The sequence below is a fragment of the Lagopus leucura genome, unplaced genomic scaffold (assembly GCF_019238085.1).
Source record: "Lagopus leucura isolate 7727_CA_CO unplaced genomic scaffold, USGS_WTPT01 Super-Scaffold_73, whole genome shotgun sequence".
Classification (NCBI taxonomy): Eukaryota; Metazoa; Chordata; class Aves; order Galliformes; family Phasianidae; genus Lagopus; species Lagopus leucura.
The window spans coordinates 26,650,289-26,665,546 of NW_024962252.1; the positions used below are offsets into that span (position 1 = coordinate 26,650,289).

The following is a 15,258-nucleotide window of genomic DNA, read 5'->3' on the forward strand; positions in this document are numbered from 1 at the left end:
TAATCAGCTGTAATTATACCATAATACCTATAATAATTAAACTGCGGCTAAACACAGTGAACCCTGTGAGTTTTCCTGCTTCAAAAGCACTAATTAAAAAATATCCAGGATCTTGAGAGGTATTTTCAAGAACATGAGAATTTATGAGATGCCTGGCTATTTTTATTACTGTGTAAGAGAGTAAATAAAATCATACAACATCATTTCTTCCTGTTTGATTCCACTATAATATTTACAGCACAATGTATCATTTCTCAACTCCCAGGTTTGCTTTACTACAGTCAATTTAGTTATGCATGTGCAATCAAGAAAAACCATCCCTTCAGCACTCATACTTCTTTTAAAAGTTTAAATACAATAAAGTAAGAAGTAAGACACAGGAATGAGAACACTGCTTTAATTGGGAGAAGCAAGAAGGCATGGGGGAACTTCCTGTAGCAGACTGAATGTTGAATTCACAACTCTGCTTTCTGATGCTATATAACATAAATATGTCAAGGCCCATATTTCAAGGTCAGTTGGAATTTGGCAAAACGTTACGTTCTCTTTTTTTGTGGTGTCAGTGATAGCAAGTTATTCTTAGCAAATTCAAACGTTTGAATTTCTGTCAATAAACAGGACTGCATTACTAACCTGTAAGGCCAAGGAGTCACGTAGAGCGAAAATATGCAGGGAGAAACAGCTGTTAGCCATTATTTTCTCCTTATCCTCTCAACACCTCTGTGTCAGTTTGTTTTTAATGGGTAAATCACACTTTCTTCATGGGACATTTTCTCATTTGGGACAGATATTTAAGAGAATTCTGCAACAATTAACGGCCATTGGCCAAAGTTATTTTCTCGTAGTTTATCTTTCTGTACACATTGATAGTCACTTTTATACTTTATCAAACAAATAATGCTGATGTGAAATTGCTAGTCCTTTGTTGGTACTAATACAATGATGCTTCTGCACTTCTTCTTTAACAGTGGACTCAGCCTCTATTTTTCTCCTCCTATACAGCATGTGTTATATTTCCCAAGAGAGAAATACCAATTACATAAATGACCCTCACATAATTTAGGCAAGAGAAGAATCTGCCATCAGACAGCTTTTAAACATCTGTTCTACACTTTACCACATTTGACAAGGTTTCACAGAAGCTGTTTGGAAATTGAAGAAAAATAGATACAGTGTCGGTTATGATCAAACTCTCCTTACTGTGCTAGCTGCTTTGTTGTCATCTCAATTTCTGCAAATGGTAAATTGAATATTTACCAGCAATCTGAGCCTTTTGCTCACTTTGGTTTTAATCATTCCAATTCTAGGCCACAGTGAAGATGAGATCATAGAATGGTTTGGGTTGGAAGGGACCTTTAAGATCATCTAGTTCCAACCCTCTGCTAACCTCCCTCAAGACCAGGTTGTTCACAGCCCCATCCAGTCTGGCCTTAAATGCTTCCAAGGAGAGGGCATCTACAACCTCGCTGGGCAACCTATTCCAGTGTCTCACCACTCTCACAGTAAAGAATTTCTTCCTAATATCTAGTCTAAATCTACCCTCTTCCAGTTTAAAACCATTTCTCCTCATCTTGTCACCATCTGCCCTAATAAAATGCCCCTTCTCAGCTTTCCTGTAGTCCCCCCTTCAAGGACTGGAAGGCCATTATAAGGTCTCCTCAGTGCCTTCTCATATCCAAGCTGAAGAGCCTGAGCTCTCTCAGCCTGTCCTCATAGGGGAGGTGCTCCAGCCCTTTGATCATCTTCATGGCTCCCCTCTGGACTGGTTCCAACAGCTCCATGTTCTTCTCATGTTGAGGGCCCGCATGGACAGTCACTGCAGCAAAATAATCCCATAAATTTTACTCTTTTTAACATTTGGTTTAATCCTAATATCCTACTAAGTTGAACTTTTCACTGTGAAATGCATTTTCCCTTAATTACATCTAAAGTTGAAATCATTACCACGGATCCTCCATGGGCCAGTAAATGAACTGGGTCTGGAGCTCTCCTTCCAAATCTAGTGAAGATTAATCCGCCCACTCTGCCCACCTCCTCAGGGCTGTTACTGCTTACTCTTTTATACGACCCCTACTGCTGCTCACATGCATCAATGATTGCAGTTTCGTAAAGAAAGGAAAAAAAGAGAAAATAAAAATAGAAAGGAGCTCCCTCTGTGCTGAGGCATGCAGTATGAGTTTGGCATAAAACCGTGCGCACAGAGCAGCTGATGCTGGCAGCTGGATAAAGCACCAGCAGTGTATGAAAAAGAGTAAAAGAAGGCACTTTTCCTCGGTAAGAATACCCTGTCAAAAAGCCGCTATGCTAGTGAAACCATATCGCAAGAGGCAGAAAACGTTACATGAGTGTATCAGCGAGACTCCGTCAGGGATGTATCAGGGAAATAAAGACTCCTGCCAGTGTCACCGTCTCCACCACCTCGGCGCTTTATTCCCCTCTCCGTGCCCGAGCTCCGTACGCAGGCGTCGCCCAGGGACAGCAGAAGTCCGCTCCCGCGGGGTCGCTGCCGGCCCTGCCCGGTGCCACCACCCCACTTCCAGCCACATGTCCGCCGCAGCGCGCTTCGCACCGAGCTGTCGCATCTCCCCCCTAAGGCTATTCGGGCCATGCACGCGTCCGCGCTCCGTGTCGACACAGCGCGTATTCCCGCGGAGCCTTTTTGTTGACGGCGCTGGCAAATGAGCCGGGGGAGGTGGGCTCCGCCGGCGCCGGCACTGCGGGGTATAAAAGCAGCCGGGCCCGGGGTGCGATGAGATATGGTTGCGGTGTACTATGGAGGTTGGAGCTCTGTGCTGCGGCTGCCCGCTTTCAGTGCCGCTGTCCCCGCGGGGCTGCCCCTGCGTTCCGCACGATTCTGCGCCCTTCGCTTCTCTCTCCTCCTCTTCTTCGCCCCGCCGCTCAGCGCCCTTCTGGAGGCCGTGGGCGCCCGGCCCCGCCGCGGTGAGTGGGGCGGTAGGGCTGCGGGCTGTGCGCTGTCCGCGGGGTGACCTCTGCTTTCTCGTCCCCAGGCGCGCAGTCCCCGCGGGCTGGCCGAGGCCTCTGGAAAGCCGGCTCAATACGCGCACCCCGTGAGGTAAGTGGGAAAGGGGACTTGGGCAGCTCACGCATTGACTTTTTATTTACTAATTGTGGTGGCAGCAGGATTGGCTGAAGCAGCTCGGGGCTCGCTGCCGTGCCCAGGGTTAATGCAGGGAGCAGAGGACGGTCCTTGCGGTGTCTTCCTGCAAGTGCAGTACAGCTATGGGAGCAAGAAGCAGGAGCAGGGGCTGATCGCTGCCAGCTCATGTAACCACTGCTAGAATTAATGGTGAAGGCAGCAATGCTATCTGCGTTGTCAGGTCTGAGAGAGAAATGAAACAGCTCCTATTGAATCTGCAGGAAAATCTGTATTCAGCTACTTGCAAGGTGCTGAATCTTACTGCACAAGGTGTTCTAGGTAAGATGCAGCTTTCTCCCTAACCTAGGCTCTGCTCTGACAAATGCAGGTCAAACAACGTAAGCCATTGCACTGGCTCAGTGCCCTGATGCTGTGCCTGTGCATGAGTGAATGCTGCAGGGAGCACTGGGAATGAGATATTACAGAGCAAGTATGCTTTGTGCTGTAAAGGAGGCAGTGTTCTATTAAACTACTGCCTAGAAAGCATTTTTGTACTTGCTAAAAAACCCTCATTCTAATTCTGTTCCTTAGTGCAATTCTGTTATGAGCAGCCTGTAGTAAGCACTTAATTTGCATTGTGCTAGTCTCTTAGCTCCTGGGATTTCTATTGTTTCCTGCAGCTACTTCCAAATGGTAAGCAAGAGGATGTTAGTTGAAAAGGAGCAGAAACAGTTGTGATGTTGTTGCAATATATATAATGTATACTAGCTGATAGCTCTTGCAACACCATATTGTCAGCAATTTTCATCCTGATTCCTACATACAACACTTCTGTAAGAAGTTAGTGGAGATTCTGTTTACAAAGATGAAACTTTGGTGGAGCATCAAAGCGTGATCCTCTGAGGCTGTCACTGTTCCTTTCACCTTGAGACTTGTCTCAGACCATAGCAACATCACCCAAAATCTACCCATCTCTAATAAAACCACTGATTTACACCAGGTACTTTGAGAATGCTATCTCACACCCACTGTATCCTCAAAGAACTGTTTCATTTAGAGCAGTGTTATTTGGGTTAGGTCCAAAAGAATACTGATAATGGGGTACCAGAGTGATAAGCTTCAGGCATGGATCCTGGAGTTTAGAGCAGTATTGCTGCAATGGCACAGCATGTGAAGCACTATTTTTTCTCTCTTCTGGTGGAAATAAGAATCCAGAGAATATGTTTCTACTTATGTGTGGAGTTTAGTTTAGTCACTGGCCATGTGAGAGGAATGCCATAGGAAGTTTGTCTAGCAGAATATCGCTGTTCCTTAACTGTCAGCCTTCAAGTAACATGTATAATAACAATAAGGAAACTTACTCTATGCTTGTTTCAGACTGTTTTGGCCCAAATCAAGGTGCTATGATTACTTGTATCAGGAAGCTGAGGCACTTCTGAAAAACTTTCCTGTTCAAGCTACGATTTCTTTTTATGAAGACTCAGACAGTGAGGAGGATGAAGGTGAACTGGAGCAACATGCAAGAACAGAATCACATTGCTGATGGCAAGAAAGGCCAATCGAGACTACTTCTATTAAACTTAATATAAAAAATGTATTACAGTATTTTTAAAGATAATTTATATGTATATAAGTTATTCTTAATAAAATTGGAATGTTTTGTAATTTTATCTGAGCCTTTGTTCTAGTTCTGTCTCGCTTCTGGACAGGGAAAGTATTGATGAGTAATGTTTTTGTTTATTTAGTCTGAGGTCCTTTATTTTGCAGACTGTAAACACCAGTTCTAGGAGCAGCCCCCCTTCTTGGGCTTACATGGCAAGGCAGCAGGGGGCCGCAGGAGTGCGCTGTGAGCAGAGCCCCGTGTCAGAGCACAGCTCCACTGCTCTAAAGGGGACCCGCCACAACTCAGCCCTGTGCGACGCTGCGAAAGGGAAGCGGAATGTGCGAGAACAGCCCTGCTTCGCGCGGGAAGCCCGCATGGAATCTAGTGGGGAAGGCCGGCACTCCGTGGGAGGCACCCGCCCCTGTGACGGGCCGCGCCCGCCCATCGGGCCGCGCCTGCGCGCTGTGCCGGAGCGTTCCGCCCGCCCGCCGGGTGCAGGCCGGGCCGGCAGGATGCTGAACGTGCCGCCGCAGGCCTTCCCCGCGCCCGGCTCCCAACAGCGGGCGGCCGCGGGCGGCCGCACCAAGGTAGAGCCCGCGCAGCCCCCTCGGGGTCGGGGCTCCCTCGCAGCCGGCCCTGGGGCCGTCACGGCGCGGCACTGCGGGGCTGGCGGCGATCCGCGGCCGGCCGGGTTCGGGGCCGGGCCGAGGCTGCGTAGTTACCTTATTAACGCTCTTCTCTTAGCGGGGCTCATAGCGCTTCTTGTGCGGCCTTTCCGTATCGTCTCGATTTTCTTCAGTCTTTTACGATAAATGAATCCTTTGGCTGGCTTGCAAAATAGGAAGCCTCCTTAAACAGCTTTACTGCTGGGTAGGGCTCCCAAAAGATCACGAAGAGTGTGGGTTATTTCTTGTTTTGCCCCAGTCTTCCTTGGGAGCTTAGAAAAGCATTTTGAACGGTTCTTTCTCCCTTTAGAGTTGAATAATGTTTATACATCTTGTTATTTTTCAGGTTCCTTTAAAACCAGGAAGGAGTCTTATGGATTGGATTCGATTAACTAAAAGTGGAAAGGACCTGACTGGTTTAAAAGGGAGGCTGATCGAAGTGAGCGAAGATGAACTTGCTAAGCACAGCAAGAAGGAAGATTGCTGGATATGTATAAGAGGTTGGTTACTGCCGTGTTGCTTTTGCATTTGTTGCCTAGCCTGTGTTCTGCACTTGAAACATAACAAAACAACAAACTACCTCCCCCAAAAATCCTCACCCCAGAACAGTGTATTGTGTTGTCTATGTTTAGACCAGGTGTAATGTTGATGTAGTAGGACACAACTTTGTCCAAGTTGGCAGTTTTATGTAACAATGCTATTCTTTGCTTTCAGACTTTTTTCAGGCAGTCTTTAAAGTTGATGTACCTGAGATTTATGTGAAAATAGTAAAATTTAAGAATATGGTTGATTCTTCTGACAACGTCTTAGCAAGAATAAGACATTAAAAATGCTGACATGTACTTGAAGTCTTTAGAGTGTGTATCATCCTTAGCAGCTGAAGACTTTCACTGATTGCTTTAAAGCATCTAGAATCATAAAAATATGTAAAGATGTTTTTTAGATTCTGTAGGATGGTTTCTGGAAAATGCATGTATGTAAGCCCACGTACCACTTCATACAATTTAGAAAGGTGAATGATAATTGCCATGCAGATAAATCTTTGCCTATATCTACAGTATATCTGAAGATATACTTTAAATATCTTTGGTAACTGACTCATAGTGTTTGTTTATTGTTACTTTTATGAAATTTTAACTCAAGTTAAAATTATTGTATATTGTTAGATGGCAATGTGCTAAAGGTAGTTTGGAGCAATAGCCTTGTCTAGATGAGTATTCTCAGTGCTGAAGATGAAGTTTCTAGTCTTAGAGAAAGAAGAAGAATACTCGCTCTGCTGTTTAATTGTTTAGAGGTTAAAATACATTAATATTGTTTTGAATTTGTTGTGAGATAATCTGTTTCGTGGAAGTGCTGTTAAGAAGGTCAGAGTGGCTTACTTACATGACCTGTATAGGAAAAGTGCTTTGTTTAATGGTAACTTAAGGAATTTAATGTAATGTCATCCATAAATTCCAGCAAAATTAAGAAGTTCTTCACAAGGATGACTGTTTTTGTTGGGTCAAAAAGGGGAATGAGAGTGAGCTTTTTGAGCAAAGTAGTAGGATTGTTAATGCTCTGCGTACTGCTCTTGCAGATATGAGCAGAATTATAATGAGAGGAGAGCTGAAGAAAATGTATTTTGCAGTGTAGATTTGTTTATATACCTTTCAAAAAAAAAAAACAAAAAAACAACAACACATCTACTGCTGCAGGTAGAATCACTTATAAATGCTTTCTAATCTCTTACTTCTCCCAGGCTGCCTTTTTGAGGCATTTGTGTTAGTGTAGTTGGACTATGGCTCTGTAGTAAAAAGCAAAAATTGAGAGCAATGTGAAGGAGAAGGGACTCAGGAGCTAACTTTTCAAAAATCAGTAGGGTGATCACCAAACAGAGTTGTCACGTAGGGCACAGATATATAAAATGGGATTGCAGCGGGTTAAAGAACACGTATAAGGTGGAAATCTGAATGTTTTGTTGACATTCAGGAGTTCTGAACTGTTTGATTTTCCCTCGTGCATTTTCTTATGTGCAGTAACCAATCCTGTGCACAAGGTGGCGTAGTGGTTACATCCCTCAGAGCATCAAGTCAGTCGAGGGTGCAAAAAAACCTTTCCAGTCCTGGAGAATTGTTCTCACCAATTAAGATTGTCCCAGGAATACGTCTCCCCTCACCTAATGCTGAATGCCTTCATTTCTGGAGTAATGTAAACTTTTTAAAAGCACACAGTGCATGGTTTTGCTTTAGTAATTTCTTGTTCAGATAATGTTTAATTTTTTGAAATATTTTGCTATGTAGACCTGCAGTAGTCCCATAAGAAGAAACGTCTGTGGTTAAATCTGTTTATTGCTGCATTCTTCAAACTCTGATTACTCTGCATTTCAGTAATTGGTCTTCATGATTCCAGGCCTATAAAGCATTTTTTAAGAAATCTTACTAAAAATACAGAGTAGTACTTGTGTAAAATGGATGCTGAATCCTTTTATTAAGACAAATTTATCATCAGTATTATCAGCCTCTAATGAGCTTAAAGTGCATTCAGGTTTTTTGTACTGCTGCATATACGGAGGGAACGTTTTGTTGATGATGGTGGTAGCTTTTGTTTTCATAAGACAGTTTCTTCCCATGGTCATTTTACTCCATAGGTGATGAATGACAGAGAAGCAACTTCAACAGCACTTCAGCAGTGACTTAATTCAAAGAGATCACAAAAACAATTCCCTGCACTAACTAGTGGAATTCTGTGTCTCTATTTAACTGGCCTCTGGCTCTCATACACATTAACTAGACTGTGACACCTTCATCTTCAGGTGTTTATTTTGTTAGTCTTAAACCTGCAGGGTTTTTCCAGATGTTAGTCCTGCAGTGCCACAAAACTTATCCTACTGAACAACTCTGTGTGATATGTTTCATATCAGGTTCCATACGGTTGTGTTACTTCTGTTTCTGATTCTGGAAAATCATATTGCTTGCTATTACACTGTGTAATAGATACGAATCTTTCCACTGTTTCTGGAGATGACTGAATAGTTGCAGTGGTTGTAAAAAATGTTACTCACATAATCTCACATTCCATTTTCTGCAGGACTCGTATACAATGTCACACCGTACATGGAATATCATCCCGGTGGTGAGGATGAACTAATGAAAGCAGCTGGAACTGATGGTACAGATCTTTTTGACCAGGTGAGAACAACTTCCTCACTAAAAGGTATTTTGAAAAAAAAATATGTGTTTTTCCTGATTATTTTAGGTCATCCCAGTGGAAATGATTTGAACCATTTGAGGTCTAAGCGTAGGCAATAGTTTACTGTTCAGAATTGCACTAATGTGCTGAAAGAGAAACATCATTTAAATATTGCATCAAAAGTCAATAATGAAAGTGTTGTTTTATGTTGAGATTTTGCTTCAATTTGACCATTTTAACAAATTGATTGGTTCTTAGCAGAAAAAGCTATTCAACTTCAGATTCCTACCTCCTAAATAAATTACCATGTTGACTAATTGCTGTTGGTTAAAAACCATTTTCTTCCCAGAGAGCATTCATTATTTTTACAAATACTTGTAGTGTTTTTCCATCTATTAACTTAGTTACTGCATTATCAGGGAACAAAGTACTGAGGAAAAGGTGCTGGGACTGCTGTTAACTCATTGTGAACAAATCAGAAGATGACAACTGGTCTCTTCTTTGTTCACCATTTCTTTAAGGCTGAAAAGAAGGTCTGCAGTCTTCCAGTAAGACCTGATTTTGTAGGAGGTGATTCACTGAGTTGGTCTTTTTGCCAGCAGACATTTTTCCCATCTCTTTGGCTCACAGGGTTTTGCTGGGAAACTGGGGAAGAGTAGAAAGGGAACTTCCTCTGTTTCTGAAAGAATTCTGTCATTTCTTTACAGTTCTTACATCACAGTATGTTACGTCTTGACTTGCAAAACGTATTTAAGAATGAATGTAAATAAATGAGAGATGTAATGCACTTTGTTTTGTTGGTTTTGGTTAATCTCCTGTCAAATGAAGTGTCTAGCACAGGATTTGGGTATATTTCTCTGTTGGTCAGAAATGTGCTCAGGTTTAAAGAAATTTGCATTTTCACCCCTGAAAATTTGTGCTGTGTCAAGTTGTGGCCTGAAAGTCTGTAGCTAAATCACTGTCAAGTGTGGTGTGATGTACTCAGAAATGGGAATCCTGGCAGCAAAGATATTTCCAGAAGGCCAACAAAGTGTATCTGAACTTTGTAACATACTTGGTACGTTTTTGTTTGTTTTGTGACAGGAGTGGAAAACCACCTCCAGGTTTTAGTTTCTGGATGATGTCTTTCCAGTTCTGGAGGCATTTCTGTTGCCTGTGCATTCTATATCTGTTAGATACTGATGTATTTAAGAGTTTGGTAGGTTGCTGATGTTTCTTAAATTTCTAAGAAACATAACTCTCACTCAAAATTTTTTCTTTACCTGTGTAAAATGCAGCTCCAACTTATGGATGGGACTTCCTTATCTTGTTTGCTTAGCTCATCCAGTTGAAAGTTTTTTAAATCTCTTTTGTACCAATCAAATTTGTCATGCTGCGCTCCTTTACCTTTTCTCTTCCTGAGGTGTTATTCTGAATGCCCCATCAGAGTTGGCTTTTCTGCCATCTATTTCCTATGGAAGTTCTTCAGTTCTGGTCTGTAAATGACTGCTCTTTCATCACTTTATTTGGCTTTTTAAAGTAGATTATTTCCCAATAATTCAGTGATTGTCAGACATAACCAAACAAATGCTCCAACTTCATAGGAGATGTCAATGTGTCTATTCTGCTCTGTTTTGTTTCCCTGGTCAGTCCCTTTCACCATATTTGTATCTAAACAAGATTAATTTCCTTTGTGATAAGGACAAATTCTGTTATGTTGTAAACGCAATAAAAACACTATTCTGAAACTTTTTCTGTCGTTAAACATTGTGATATTCAGGTACTTCAAAACATAAAATGGGTAAATTAAGCTACTGTCACATAATCAGGGTCTGTGTGTGTGTGTGTGTGTGTGTGTGTGTGTGTTTAAATACTTGTTGTCTGTGAAAGAAGTAAAAATGCGTACTGAAAAATGTGATCAATTGGTGTCTGTGTTAAGAACATAACACTAAGAAGTGAATTATATTAGCTGTTATGCAGAAATGGTGTTTGTATCTTACAACACAGTAAAAGTTATAAAAGTTGTGCAAACCAATTTTGTTAATATAGGTTCATCGTTGGGTCAATTATGAATCGATGCTGAAGGAATGTCTTGTTGGGAGAATGGCTTTCAAGCCTATTGCTGCTCCAAAAGGTGAGGGCTTTTAGAATGAAATAATTTCTGATAATGCTTTATTCCAAAGTTGTCTGGAAGTTGCAAGAAATCATCGTATTTACAAGGAGTGTCTGTGTGTTGATACAGAGGTGAAGGCTGTTGCGTATACGTAGTCTTTTGGTAGTATATACCTGAAGGAGAGACTATTTTACAAGTGAAGACATTTATAAATATCGTGCTGCTATGTTTTTCTTTTGCTGTAATTCATCAGAAAAGGGTTATGTGCTTGTAGAAATAGGTACATATTTTTTTTTTCCCCAAAGATTGCTCTTTTTTCAGGCCCCAGCAGGCAAACTCTCCTGAACAGCCCTCTGATGTGATTTAGAGCATCCTAAAATAAGTCATTTTTTTTTACTTTGATGATTTCAGCCCCAGACATAGGTCTTGAAAGTTGCATTTGAAATGAGATCTGTGAACACAGTTTGTGGACACAGTTATTGTTTTTAGAAAACTCCTTACTGGGTCTGCTAAAGTTTCAATGTAGTTGGAGAAAATGTTGCTGATTCAGCAGGCTCACAGAGCCAGGACAGTGAGAGAAAGTAGCATATTGTCTTAAAATGCTGGCAGTGGTTTCTAAAGACTTTATCTTCAGTATTTGTGTTGGTTTGCAGGCCACAGTGAAAAACACCAGTATCTTACAACCAGATACTATTACTGAATAGTGACCTTTAGCAAAACTGCTGTGAAATCATGACAGAATTCATATTTGCAACTATTTTTCTCACCTTCTGTGGTTTCCTGTAGGTCACAACTTCAGGCGTCTCTTGCTGCTCTTCAACTTCTGACAAGGGAACATGGCTACTTGCTTAGCACTTAGGTCACTTCATGGTCTAAGTTGATTTTGTTCTGTACTCAGAGTGAGATAGGATTTTACATCTCTGTGTTGCTAAGTAGCTGATTTCATTGTAGAGTTTTTAAGCTGAGTGCTGCAATGCAAGGAGATACCTTGACAGCATAACAGCTTCGTGGAGTTGAGTTGTGGACATGTTACTGCCACTTTGTCATCTGAATCACAAACATAAAAAAGTAAACCTGACTTTTACCAATTTTGTTAGTCTAACTTTTCTGTAACTGGAGGAATTCTCATGGCAAGGAATCAGTAAAAAAATAAACATATCTTTGCTCCTGACTGCTACGATGGTCCATTTTCTGGTGTTTATTTTCTCTCTGCCTTCTTCTGTAGTAAGACTGTTCTTATCTGTTTTGCGCTAATAAAACTTGCAGGTAACACACTGTGAAAGTGGTTTGGCTGCCTGGTGTCTCTTTTGGCCATTTCAGGCTTGAAAGTTATTAATTAAAGAATAAAGTTGATTAGACCATGTTTACTGAAATTCTTTGTATCAAAATTCTCAAGACTTTTCTGTGGTTCAGATAGGGTTATATGTCCTTTGCTTTTGAATAGTGAATTATCAAGCTCGTGATTAGTCAGTAGTCAGGCAGCAACACTTCTTGTCTTTTCTCCTTCCAGAAGACTGCCTTTGACAAAGTTTGGATCTGAAAAAAAAAAGAAGAAGAATAAAATACAGATTTAGTATGAATGGTATAGAGAAGGGACTTAGAATTACACTATTAATTGCTTTCTTTTCATGGCAGAGGTGAGCTTTTGACAGTGGGGCAAGCATTGGTATGTGCTGTTTGATACTCAGTAGTATGCAGTGTAGGTTTGCTGGTAGGTTTGTGATTTTTAGTTTTGTTTCCTGTGTTCTGGAGCAAAGCTTGTCCTTGCATGTTTCCTAAGAGTCCTTTGAAGTTGCTGGTGATAGTTTTGCTAACTTGTCTTCTGGGAATGCTGTTTGATGGGTAGGGTTGTGACTAGCAAGAGATTCTAAAGTATCCCTTCTTTAGTGTTACAGTGCAGTAACTACAACAGTACTCAAGCATGTAAAAGATTATTTCAGAATCTCCTTTTTCCTGCAGTTTTCTCAACAAACCTCTACAGCATTAAATATTTTTGCCATTATTGATTTGCCTTCAAGGTACTTAGCTGTAACATCTGCGCTGATGTGTACTTTGTTGGCTGTACCTGTTGATATGGATGATGTTTCTCTTAGGCACATCAGTGTCTGTTACCACTGAAGTTATGTACAGACATAACTTGGGAGTTGGAATGTATGCACTTATTTGTGCTCTGTCACTGATATGCTGAAAGAGGTATAGTATGATCCAGGGAAAAGAGAGGAAGGGTTGTGTCTTGGAAATACTTTTAAACAAGTGTCCTTGAATCTGCAGTGCCAGTTCAGTGCTTTGTGTTAAAGTGAAGTGAGAAGAGAGTGTATTTTTGAACTGAGAAAATTATTTTTTAATGACAAATGTGACTTTGTGACTTATTTGCCTATCCTAGCAGATGGCTTGAAGTAGTGTATAGCAGAATATACAGAGAAACACATTTTAAAACAAAAGTTTGGGAGGAACTGTGCTGTTCATCCTGAAGTGCTTTCAACTCAGCGTGAAAGTCTCTGATGAGGGCAATTCTTGTTCAGCTTTGAAGTCCTTTTGCAGTACCGTGTGCTTGGTGGATTGTTCCAGAAGCCTTGCTTTTACTGCTATCATACTGGCATTTTTCCTCTATTCCTGACTGCTGTGATGGAGAGAACAGAGGGAGGGGTTCAGAAACCCATAGTAAGGGGAGAAACGTTCATCTTTTTGTTTTCATGAAAGGGAGCAGGAAGAATAAGTTAGATTCTCTTGCTTTCCCCTGACCTATCTCTTAACAAAGTTGAATGCAGAAGGGGTCTTTGTATATTTTGTGATATGTGTGTCAAGGTGGAAAGGATTTGAGTACTTCCAGGGAACTAGAAGAAAGGTATAAGACCAAGAGACACAATGACTTTGTCCTTGAGTCAAGGATATGAACGTATATGAATTGACATTATGCATTCATCTACTTAGGGTTTTCTTTTTCTGCTTTTTTGTTTTGTTTTATTGTTATTTGGAGTTAGCTACAGCATACTGGAGATTGAATGAAAAGTTCAGATGGTAACTTGTCAAATAAAACTACTTGAGAGAAGAAACTTAAAGGAAGGTTTTCTTTTTCCTGTGTTTCTGCCAGGTGATTTTGGTAGTGGCAGGTCAGATTTGGTGTTTACTGTATGTTGTCTTCAAACAATGCCTTTCCAAGTCTGACAGACTTAGCTTCTTGGCTATGAAGCTTACTGTTGCACAAGGAAATCTGTGCTGTTTGTAAAAGTCAGATAAGCTCTCATTTCCTACCCTTCAGCTGTGCAACTTCTCACGTTTTGTATTATAGGTTGTTGGTTTTTTTTTTAATTATTATTACACGTAATCTTTTGGAATAATATCTATGCTACTACATTTAATTGTGACTTCTTGTTATCCAAAGCATCCTGGTCAGTCTGTTATCGGTGTGGTTTGTTTGGAGAGCTTTACTTTGGCTCCTTTTTTTTAATATGATATATGCAAGTACTGTACTGCAAGCTCTCACTGTCATGCTTGTTTTTCTTAATGCTTGTAGACATTTCTTCTACCCCGTCTGAAGAGAAAAAACAGCTTAATGGTAAGTATTTTTCTGGAGCAAGGTGGGAAGTGAATCTTAAACTTACCTGAATATTTTTTAATGCACAGTACTTATCCAGCTTCTGTCTTTACGTTTGAATCTGATTTTGAGACAGTGGTGATCCTGGGGAACTCCAAAAAGCAAAATCCTAATCAGGCATTGCCAATTCAGTGATTTAAAGCATTCAAAGATGGCAGCGCAGTAGTGTGGAAGAAGGAAGTATGAGATGGACAGGCTTTCTACTAGAGAAGGTAGATCAGAAGTAAAAATGTGCTATTGAAATCTGCCTCTACAGAAGTGCCAGGCTTTGTGATTCTTCTCTGTGTCAGAAAAACTAGGTGGCCATGGAAATCAAATTGCAGAGATGTAACAGAAAGTTGGATAAAGCATAGAATGAAGTTGATCACTGGAAAATGAGTTGAAATAGAAATATATTACTTGAGCATGGCGTGACTGAATTACTTGAGGTGTAACCATGTGAATAACTAGGTTGTTAATTGATGTGCTCTAAGAGGAGCAAATATTCTGTTCTGTGATACAGGTGGTTGACATTAGTCCTTGCAGAGATAGGGAAGCAGTAGCCTTTGCTGAGCCCTCCTTGAGTATCAGGTATAGCTTTGATTGAAAGTGTACAAGAACTATGTATTTGATTTTGGTCTTTTTAGGAAAAAAATTAGTGTGAATAGTAGTGATTAGTCATCTTAGTATACTAAGAGGCTTCCTAACAGAATGTGATTTATAAAGTCCAATCAATTTAGGTGAGCTGGGGGTTTCCTGGTAAAGGAAGTAAAATGAACACCTGTGAAGGGAAATAAGGCAGTTCGATCTGGAGGCTGACTTTTAAGCATGAAAAGGATACAAACTGATATCTTACTTTCTTCTGTTCTTACTGTCCTTCTTGCTGTCTTGTGTTCTGTGAACATTGTATCTCATACTTGATTTCCAAAAGGCAGTTTACTTCGCAGTATGCAGTAGCGCTGAAGTACACAAAAATACCTTTGAGTTCAACATATATCATATAAAATTAAGAAAAACTGATTTTTTTTTTTTTTTTTTTTTTTTTTTTTTTTTTTTTTT

The 15,258-nt window shown here is 40.7% G+C and overlaps 2 protein-coding genes across 4 annotated transcripts in view; both read left to right on the forward strand.

Annotated features, from left to right (window-relative positions):
• Nucleotides 1–2,528: 2,528 nt before the first annotated feature.
• RIPPLY2 (ripply transcriptional repressor 2) lies at nucleotides 2,529–4,767 on the forward strand. Its single transcript, XM_042886850.1, has 3 exons — nucleotides 2,529–2,940; nucleotides 3,009–3,073; nucleotides 4,475–4,767. The coding sequence occupies exons 1-3, from the start codon at nucleotides 2,773–2,775 to the stop codon at nucleotides 4,638–4,640; spliced, it is 399 nt and encodes a 132-aa protein (XP_042742784.1). The 5' UTR covers nucleotides 2,529–2,772; the 3' UTR covers nucleotides 4,641–4,767.
• A 445-nt stretch (nucleotides 4,768–5,212) lies between these two features.
• The window catches only part of LOC122187724 (cytochrome b5 reductase 4), a 28,785-nt gene continuing 18,739 nt past the window's right edge, over nucleotides 5,213–15,258 (forward strand). The window contains exons 1-5 of one of the 3 annotated variants that reach the window (XM_042885483.1): nucleotides 5,213–5,287; nucleotides 5,712–5,865; nucleotides 8,432–8,532; nucleotides 10,562–10,646; nucleotides 14,140–14,181. In XM_042885483.1, coding sequence (XP_042741417.1) covers nucleotides 5,213–5,287; nucleotides 5,712–5,865; nucleotides 8,432–8,532; nucleotides 10,562–10,646; nucleotides 14,140–14,181 — 457 coding nt within the window. Of the gene's footprint in view, nucleotides 5,288–5,485; nucleotides 5,599–5,711; nucleotides 5,866–8,431; nucleotides 8,533–10,561; nucleotides 10,647–14,139; nucleotides 14,182–15,258 lie in introns of those variants that run through there. The other 2 variants (XM_042885503.1, XM_042885493.1) reach the window with 2 other exon arrangements.